Here is a 9,831-nt window from a genome sequence, read left to right as displayed (position 1 = left end):
CGTTTATCCTAATATATCCGCAGCAGATATTAAGATATCGAATAAATATAATAATATCAAAGAATAAAATAATATCAAATTGGATATAACGAATATTTCGAACATTCACCAAAGCCACCCTGTGAATGTTGACATTCACCGGTGAAAGCACGGTAACATCCATACATCTCCGTATTACATTCACTTGCAGTGTATTCTTGAATATAACAGAGATTGTCAGCTGAAAAATCTATTTAAGGTATGGGTAATGAAGATTTGCCTCTTACAGTATTTCTACTCAAGAATGAAAGCTTTTCTTTTAAAAGTAAATCAGTAAAAAACAAATCAATCTGCGGAGAAAAATAATTATTTAATGAATATAAGAAACGTAGGCAAAGTTGAACACAATTTCGTTCATTGACAACAGAAATATGATATTCTCAAAAAATAAAAACCTTCGATATTTTGCATCAGTTTATTTTCAAGCACCCACTTTGTTAATACTGACATTTATTATATTTCAAAAATGCAATTACTATCATAACAAAACATTTCATGCTTAAGAGATATCAGACTGATCAATTTTTTTGCAATTTGGGAAGGTGACCTCCTTTATCGTTATCTAATCTCCTTTATCGTATGGTTTAAAGGTTGTTGCGAACGACCGTGAATACAATATTGATTAAAAATAAAATCTTGATAACAAATATTACATGCAGCTAAATGGCATTACTTTCCGGTCCCCCCAATAGTATTGAAATAACAATGAAGATTAGCTCAATTTTGAACATACAATTATTCAGGTGTAGTATTTAAATTTGAATTATTTTCAATCTGTAGCGGTCAAAATCACAGTAAATTAAATTATTCAAATCAAAAAGTAAAGCATGAAATTTGGTACCATTTTAAATACAGTCAAACCCCGCTATAATTAACACGGTTTATAGTGAACTCCCGGATATAGTGAACGAAATGTTCGATCCCGTGCCTTGCTATACACGGATGTTATTTTTTGTGGATATAGTGAACCAAAAAAGTGAGGAAGTTGGATATAATGAATTTTTTTCTGTCTTCAACTGATTTAAAAAAAAAAAAAAAATATTTTTAATAATTTTGAAATTTCTAATTTTACGTCTTCCATCAGTACAAAACAAGGTGTAGAAAACCTGCCAATTTCTCTTGCATATCTAAGGTGGTAGCAAAATGTTCGTTTAAATGCTTGACGTAAAAAGATTTTGACCACCACACTGTATCAGTAATTTACATAAAATATCAGAAAAGCAAGCAGCTTTGTCCTTAGGTGATGTACCTTTGCTTACTTAATTATAATGAACTCATTATCACTATTCATTTTAATGTCGAGAGCTAAAACTTCCGAGTTGGCAGCTCTGAGAAAGTCCGTTCACATAACCCATTTCCATACTTCAGATATCCCGACATCACTGGAAACGAATTTTGGCATTTCGGGCAGAAATGCGAGGTTTCCTCTCAGACATCCCCTCCCATCCTCTGCAACGAGGAGCCTGGTGGGTAGGGCGGGAGTCTAGCCGGCCCCGTGTATTAAATGGTGCGCGCTAAGTCTGTCGGAGTCAAAATGTTCTACAAGTTCCCTTTACAAATCAATACCTCTGGGGGTAATGATCCTCCCTTGTCTTCTGGATTGGTGATCAACATGACAAGGATATGGAGTTGAGCGTGGGTAGTCGTAAACCCAGAATTGTTCAACGATGGTTATAAAATAAAATTAAATCCTCTGCACCGAAATAGGGATCCTTGGTTGAACACAATATAGAGACGCACCAATTGATCGGAGACGATGAAGAACACGGGTCAATTGTATTCAAACCACTGTTACATCTTTCAGATAATGTTTTTGGGTTCTGCTTAAAAAGGTTTTGAGAACACAATTTTCACAATCGTGGCTTCTGCTAATAATGACCAAGAATAAGTCCTTTAAAAAAAAAAAAAACTTTTCCCCATTCTAGTGCATTTAATGTGTTATTTATGCAAGCATTTTGAGGAGGTTTTATCCCAACAGGTTTTGCATACTAGAGAACATTTAACCAATTTAATAGAAAATGTTAAAGGTTTTTAATTCATTGGTCTGTGTGAGTTTATAAACAGAATTGGAGATCGAAATGGACTACAGGTGGTTTGGAGCAGAACTCTCTACCTATGGCAATGCTTAGCATACTTTCACCATTAGCGTGTAGAGAGTCATAGGAGAAGGAAGTACATTGGTTCTTCCCTTGATTTTCAAATAGATTAAAAAATCTTGGAACTGAAAACTACATTGAACAAAGTTCTAAAAGAAAGCGTTGTGGAAGTTTAAAAAAATATTTTTGACAGATTAAAGACGAACAATATTAAGAAAGAGTAAAATATCGTAGTATATTCCTGTACAACCGGAAAGATGAGGAGAGAGAGTAAGGGCCAAAGGTATGGAACTGGTTTTCTCCCCAGATGGCGCATTCGAGCATTGCAATCGAAACCAAAAAGTTTTATCCTCGATAAACAAAAAATATTTTCAACAAAGAAAATGTTAAACAAAAAAAAGTACTGGTGGAAATTCAAAGAAAATATGAGAAAGACAGGTAGTCGGAAAAACTACTCTAAATTCATTAAATGTCATATTAAACGATGAAATTTTACTCTTTCACATTTACTGTACATGAAATGCTTTGTTATGCAAGTGGTCATAATTTCTAATGAATTGAAAAACTCATAGTTAAATACTAATACATTAGCGAAGTAAACATACTGTGTCTCCAAATATTTATAAAATTAAAACACATTTTTATTTCGGAAATATGCATAACATAGGCCAGCAGTTTCCAGCCCATATGAGCAGCCATGTACAGATACTTATATAGGTATCACTTGGACATTATAACTTACTTGTACATTTAGTAGTTAGCACACTTTTTATTTTTTTAATATAAAATCAGTGATTGGTATTACTAAAAAGGTTGAGAAACACACTGACAAAGGCAAGAAAAATATAAGTGAACAATGCATAAAATATGAAAAATAGGGGCATAAAACCTAAAGCAGAAAAAAATATGATATTTACAATATTTTTATGCATAATTTTTAAACATTTAGCCTGCTGTATTAAAACTGTTATATTCAAAATCAAATGTATATTTAAAAAAAAATATAATAATGATCAATAAACATCTGGTTACATTTTTTTTAGTCTCTGCAACATTTTGTTCAGAATAGTTCATTCATCACATCATATTTGATCTTCTACATCAAATGTTGTCTTCATTTCAAAAAGTTATAAGATATAAATTAATGTAATCAAAGTAATTAAGCTTTGCCAATTTAACTTTCAATAAGAATTGCAGCGCCATCTATCAACAAATAATTAAACTATTTTTGCATTGGAATTTCATACTGTTGCCTAATCTAATATAAAGAAGAAAAAAATGTTTGTAAACACTGCCTCACAAAAAGACATTCAACTATTGTGGGCATTTATTGACAGGTAAGTAATGTTATGAATACCAATACACTATTTGATAGCAATAATATAGTTTGTCAAACTAAACAACGCCCCTCGTCAATAATTTGGAGCATTGACAGTGGTTGCGCGTTTTGACCACTTCAAGCGGGATAGAGAGTAAAAATTTAGTACGAGCTTCGACAATAGGTCCGCAAGAGAAGTACCAAATGCTCCCTTCCTTCAAATGCAATTTTTCTTGTTTAGACAACAATTGACAATCTCAGATTCTGCATCGAGAAGAGCTCGTTAAATAGGCAAACTGTGACAAGTTCATCTTAAATATAAAACAGATTAATACAGTATAGTTAATTTTAGCACTGGGATGATTATATATAAATATATTTTAAAAACTGTGACATAGTAAATGCTAAATAGCAAATGCATTGCATTTAAAGTACAAGGGTGCGACTACACATTTTATATTCACAAATAAAATGTTACTTTCATCTTCTTTCATTCTTAAAACATGAACCCAAACACAAACCTTGACACACATCCAAGTAAGCAGATAAGTAATTAGAACTACAATTTATAACATTTAATATTTTTTACATCTTTTATGAGTCATATACACAGAGTGACATGCCTTCCAACCTCCTAATTAAAGTTTATAAACATGCATATTTGAATATTAATTTGGTAGCTAATGGACTCTTATAATTTTACGCATGTTATTGATCACACAAGCCTATGGACTGAGATATTATATAAACAGCTGTATTTAGTTGGTACAGTTAATTATAAATCAGTATTTATTCATTAGAAAGCTATATAAATTGAGATAAAAGTATAAATGCACAGTAAAGTCCGTCCATCAAAAGATATTTTTTTGCCGGTCATCTTGAGCACTGTCGGTGACTATGGTTACTAGATTGAAGTATTCCAAGCAAGGTTGTTGGTAAAATACTTAAGATAAATTTTGATAGGGGAATAAATAAAAAATTTCCCCCAAAAAATTTGTTTTTTGGGATAGCTATCAGTTACATACTTCAAGTTCTTATCTGTGATTTATTTATTATTTTTACATAGTTGGTGCAATTACTGAATAGAAAATTTACTCCAATTCTGGACATAAAAGCTTTTTCCGTAACAATTTCAAATTTATCTTATTTTGCAGCCTCAAAAATACTCTAAAATTAAAATATATATAGGACTACTTAAAAAAAAAAAAAACATTACTATGAACAATCTTACAAAAAATTGCCAAATTATTTCATTTTCAATGGAAAGCTTTACAGATGTTTTTACTGCTAAAAAAAAAAAAAAAATTAAGAATCTTTCGACTTGACTGTCGAAGGGATGAGGAAAGAAAATACTAAATATGCCTTTAATCCATTTTCACAAATAAACTGATGATGGATATTTATTCCAGATGACACTATATTTCGATACATTCAAAATTTAAGGCTGTCACCCAATCAGAATTTGATACATAAAGTGCGCAGTATTTTAGATTCTCTATTGATTTTTTTCTCACAAAATTATGCAAATACAATTGTGCAATTAACAAGTTTCGAAAGATATTTAAATAGTTAACAAATATTAGATTTTAGATTTTTGATAAGTATTTTAATGCAATTAATGCTAAAGGAAATTTTTTAGCGTCATCCAAATCACTTTTCAACAAAATTGCAATAAGTTTAGATTTTACAAAATCTAAAAACTGAGAAACGTATAGTTTTAAAATACTTACTCAAAACCAAACATCGCATCATTTTATTGCTTTAAAGTTTTAAGGAAAAATTTACAGAAGTTCTAAAAATTATCAAGTGCAATTCCTTCTAATCTAATAAAGCAACCCTTTTATTTCCTACTGTTTTTTAAAAGTATTCTGTTGTCTAATAATACTACATCTTCAAAGGTTTGTCAAGTATAAAAAAAAATAGGGAGCAAACACAAATTGAAAATTTAACCTAAAATCCAACAGGGTGAGGGTAGGGACCTCGTAAAAACATCTATTAACATTTGTACCATAAGTTGTTTTTGTTAAATTGCTTATAATTGCAAAAAAAAGGCATTTGTTTAATCCTCTTAAAATGAAAGTTTTAAAATAGTCTTGAATTGTAATTTTTATGAAGAGATAATATAATTTGTATTGTAACATAAACTTAATAATTTTAAAATTTCATAAATTTTTTACCTGTAAAACTAATGTTTGATGAATTTTCATTTTTAAAATTAAGAGAAAATCATGCATCGACAATGTATTTCTTACACTATAGAAAAATTATTAAATAAAAAATAATAATTTAAACTCAATAACATTTATAAAATCTCTACTTTGAAGGGGAAAGCTCTGTCACTGGCTTTTTAATGAAATTTAAAAATACACAATAGGAGGATTTTCTGCATCAAATTATGACACCCACATGGGAACGCAACTGTGCCAACAAATTACATAAACTATTCTAAACAAAAAGAATTTAATGGATGATGAACCCTTTAAAAATCCGTACAGGTGGCACTAAAGGTTAAAATTTGTAACAAGACTTCCAGGTTGCTACATCTGGTTTATTTTTACGGAGCTAAAGAAGAAAAAAACATATCTTCTTATTAATATTGTTATTGTGCTTGTATTGGTTACAATATGAATTGGGGTATTTACCTTATTGACTTACTACAATTCATTTGGACCATGACTTCCCTTAAAACAGTTTGTCTCATATTTTCACTTTAGATAATCATTATTCTTAAGTCCTATAGGTCTCTATCATCTATCCATCTCTACCCCGTTTTTGCTGACCATGAAAAATATTTCTATTATTCTCTATATATGCCCCACCTAACCATTGGATTCTTTTTGTTTTTATAGACTTAATTATTAGTGCTATTAACCATTCAATTCTTGAATCTATTTAAAGTTAGCGAAGGCATAAAATACTGAATATAAATCTCAAAAAGATGGCAAACCTTTACATTTAATGTTGTGACATTAATTTCCTAGAATCAATTTATGACCTTTAAGAAATTACGAAGTATGGAAAAATTTTAGAAATGGAAAAATTATCAGCAAAATTAAATACAAACCTCAATAATAAAACTTCTGGAATATCAAAACTTTTATACATCGTTTTGTAGTCATAATATAAGCTGAAGAATACATTGGAAGTTTTCAATATTTCGTTCCAGTTTTAGAGTCTTCTTGCTTTCTACACTCGATTCTCCATCCATAAATTGAGATAATATTAATAAAAGTATATTATAATATTAATAACTACAAATTTCACGTGTGCACCGACATATTGATTAGACTTACATATGCAACTGTCATTTTGTATAGACATATAAATATCAAAACAGCTTATGTTCATTCTATTCTTAAATTCTCAAAAGTAAAAGACATTAAAATAGCTTTCAAGAGTTATAATAATTCTAGAATATTATTCAAAGTTAAAAAAAAATAAAAAAATTCATGATAACAAAATGATTAAATGTTTTTCAAACTACATATTCTAAACTAAAATCTAACTTCATTTAATAAAATTACTAGTTTAAATTCAAGGACTTTTTTTCCTTCAGGAAATTTCTTGGAGATAAAAAAAATTATGAGAATTCTAGATTAAACCAAAATCAAAGAGTTGGCAGCTAAAGCGGCTACATATGCCAATCTGAATATATTATACTACATGAAAACCATGACATTTTTAAGAGAGGTTTGCATAAAAAATATTTGTTAGATATAACAAAAATACACATTGCTAATTACATTGAATTCAAAGATTGTAAGACATCTGAGTCAGAATAAAACATGATTGAGATCTAAAACCATGTGAATACTTGTGATCACAAAATTAAAATAAAGAAAATTAAAAAAAAAAAAAACTTCTTTCAGAATTGATCACAATACTCTATAATACTCGTCACATTGCTAAGGTTTCTGCTACAGAGCTATTATGTTTACTCCATCACTGTTAAGGCTAAAAACATATAGCATAGATGAGATCGCAAATAGAACTCTTACTTTAATCACAAACTCTAAAAGAATTCATTTTTTTTTTTTAAAGAAGATATTTTACGTGTTTAAAATATCATTTTTTGACTAACATTGAAAACCATTGCCAAACACTCTTTCTTTGTAATCTTCTCTGTTGATAAAAAGAAGAGCACGAATCATCGGGATAATCGGCAATCAGCACTTGAATTCGTGTCAAGGTACTGCCATTATGATAAAAATCTTTCACTGTCTCGTAGGAGTCCATAATCACCGATATAAATAGAGATATCACAACATATATAAACAGACTTATAAAAGTGTAGAGATAAAATCTGCTAAACCACCAAATTAAATTATTATTGGTGTTCGTTATGGCAAAAGTAGCAAATAAATCATCACCATTCATCATGGCAAACAGGCATTCTGACGTGCTGCTCAAACTGCGGAATTTGATGTGATAAGGTCCGAGCACCACCCATCCGCAGAATGTGAAACCGGAGTACAGTAACACGCAACACAATGTGAAGCGCAGTACATTTGGTATGGCCCTCTTCATGGTTAAAATAAGTATATTATACTTTCTGAAGAATCCCAGGTAGCGAAGCACGCCAGCCCAAACTAATAGATTGCCGACACCAAGGAGAATGGCACAAGTTGCATATTGGTCGCTCTCGACACTTCTTTGCTCGATAGCTGCCTTTAATGTTGAAGCTGCTATTATTAATGCATCATTGAATATCATAGTGCAATACCATATATCAAGAAACTCCATTTTCTCGGCAGTCGATAACATTTTATTTTGAGTTTGCTTGAAAAACGTGTCTGTTTGTGTGCACAAAAGACGAGCTTTGGCCAGCATGCGAAAACATAACAAAAGTGAGAGTATGCATATGGATATGATGAAGCAGTTTAGAATTTGGCGTGCAACGTAACCCCACTTGTCGACTGGATCCATGTTACCATTGTGATAACATTTCAGTTTTTCTCCGATAGTATCCAAGTCGACTAACACTTGTCCATCGTGTTCGTTATTATTAAAAGAAACGCGAATTTTAAATCTGTAACAATCGGGATATTTATTGTTACCGATTTTCTTAAGAAAAATCGTTTTCAATGCGAAAGACAAGTCTGCAAAAACCAGTTTGTCAAACGAGATCGTATCATTTTGCTCGGACAGATACGTTCTAATTGAAAAGTGTGCCCAACGCGGATCACCGGGCGGATAAATACTGGGAATGTCGTGGCATAATTCCTTTGTGTGACCATCAAATGTCACAGAAGAGTTGAAGGCAACAATCATTTTAAACTCTTTGCGACAAAATGTTAAATTAGACATTGTACAGTTCACTTGATCGTAACAATACGTACCCAGAGCAACATTTGTAATGTTTGCATACGTCCTGATCACATGATTGACTGTACCGTAAAATTCCGGTTTAGTATAAACAGCGTAGGGTCCCGTAGAAGGGGGATAAGCAACCACATCGCGCAGAGATGTCCAATCTTTCAGAAACATGTGTCGAAAACTAAATACAGTGTTTTGCTTTTGTAATTCATAAACAGTCCCATCTGATCCGAACACTACGAGTTGCAGAGTGACAAATATAATTTTAATAACCTGAAGAAGCAGTTTCCATGGAAATTTACCTTTAGCCCTCCATTTTTCGATCGGGTTCATAAAAAAGTACTTTAATTTTCTTTTCAATTCTTCTTCCGCACAAATAGGTACGTCGTCGTCCATTTCATGAGTGTTCGTCGTGTAAGATTCGTCGGGAAATGAAGCTGTTATACCGCCGTATGTTACATTTGGATGAACTTCGAAGCTGTTTCCCAGCAACGAAGATCCTTCGTCAGGAGAAAGCTGTGAAGGCAATTTACTGCTGTCACCTGAACTACGATTTCTTGAAGTTTCCATATTAAGATAAAAATAGAAGTCAAACAAAAAGAGTATGAATATAAATAAAATCACTGGTTTTGATGCTGATCATACCGGATCGTTTACACAGCTGTCAGAAGATAATCAAGTCATAAACAGTATATGCGTCATTGTCCCGTGTTTACATTTTTTCATATGAAAATATAAATAACAATAATACATGGAGTCGTTATGCAATCGATTATGATTAAACGCATACTCAAACAGCTCTCTTGAATCTTGTGACTTTAAAAACCGCATTAGCCGGAAGACCAAATTTATGTGAGGGTTTTCTTAAAAATATTTTTTAAAAAATATGTATTGCTTAAGCTTATGTACTTTAATCGTCGTCGTAGGAGAATGGGAAACCTGAGTGGTGAAAAATATTTACATAAGAAGATGTATATAAGAACTCACCAATGAGGTTCACCATTTTCCTCTGCGACTATGGGAAATGCATTAACCGCATTCAATGAGAATGGCCCTAAAGAT

General features: G+C 31.4%; 1 protein-coding gene across 1 annotated transcript; it reads right to left on the bottom strand.

Annotated features, from left to right (window-relative positions):
• Positions 1–330: 330 nt before the first annotated feature.
• On the bottom strand, positions 331–9,560 carry LOC107444661 (mucolipin-3). Its single transcript, XM_016058871.4, has one exon. It carries the CDS (start codon positions 9,337–9,339, stop codon positions 7,519–7,521), a length of 1,821 nt encoding a protein of 606 aa, XP_015914357.1. The 5' UTR covers positions 9,340–9,560; the 3' UTR covers positions 331–7,518.
• Between the last annotated feature and the right edge of the window lie 271 nt (positions 9,561–9,831).

The sequence above is a fragment of the Parasteatoda tepidariorum genome, chromosome 5, assembly GCF_982258835.1.
Source record: "Parasteatoda tepidariorum strain Cologne lab strain chromosome 5, Ptep-v5.0, whole genome shotgun sequence".
NCBI classification, from domain to species: Eukaryota; Metazoa; Arthropoda; class Arachnida; order Araneae; family Theridiidae; genus Parasteatoda; species Parasteatoda tepidariorum.
Note: the sequence above shows the minus strand (reverse complement) of the source record. Positions and strands in the feature narration are given on the sequence as shown.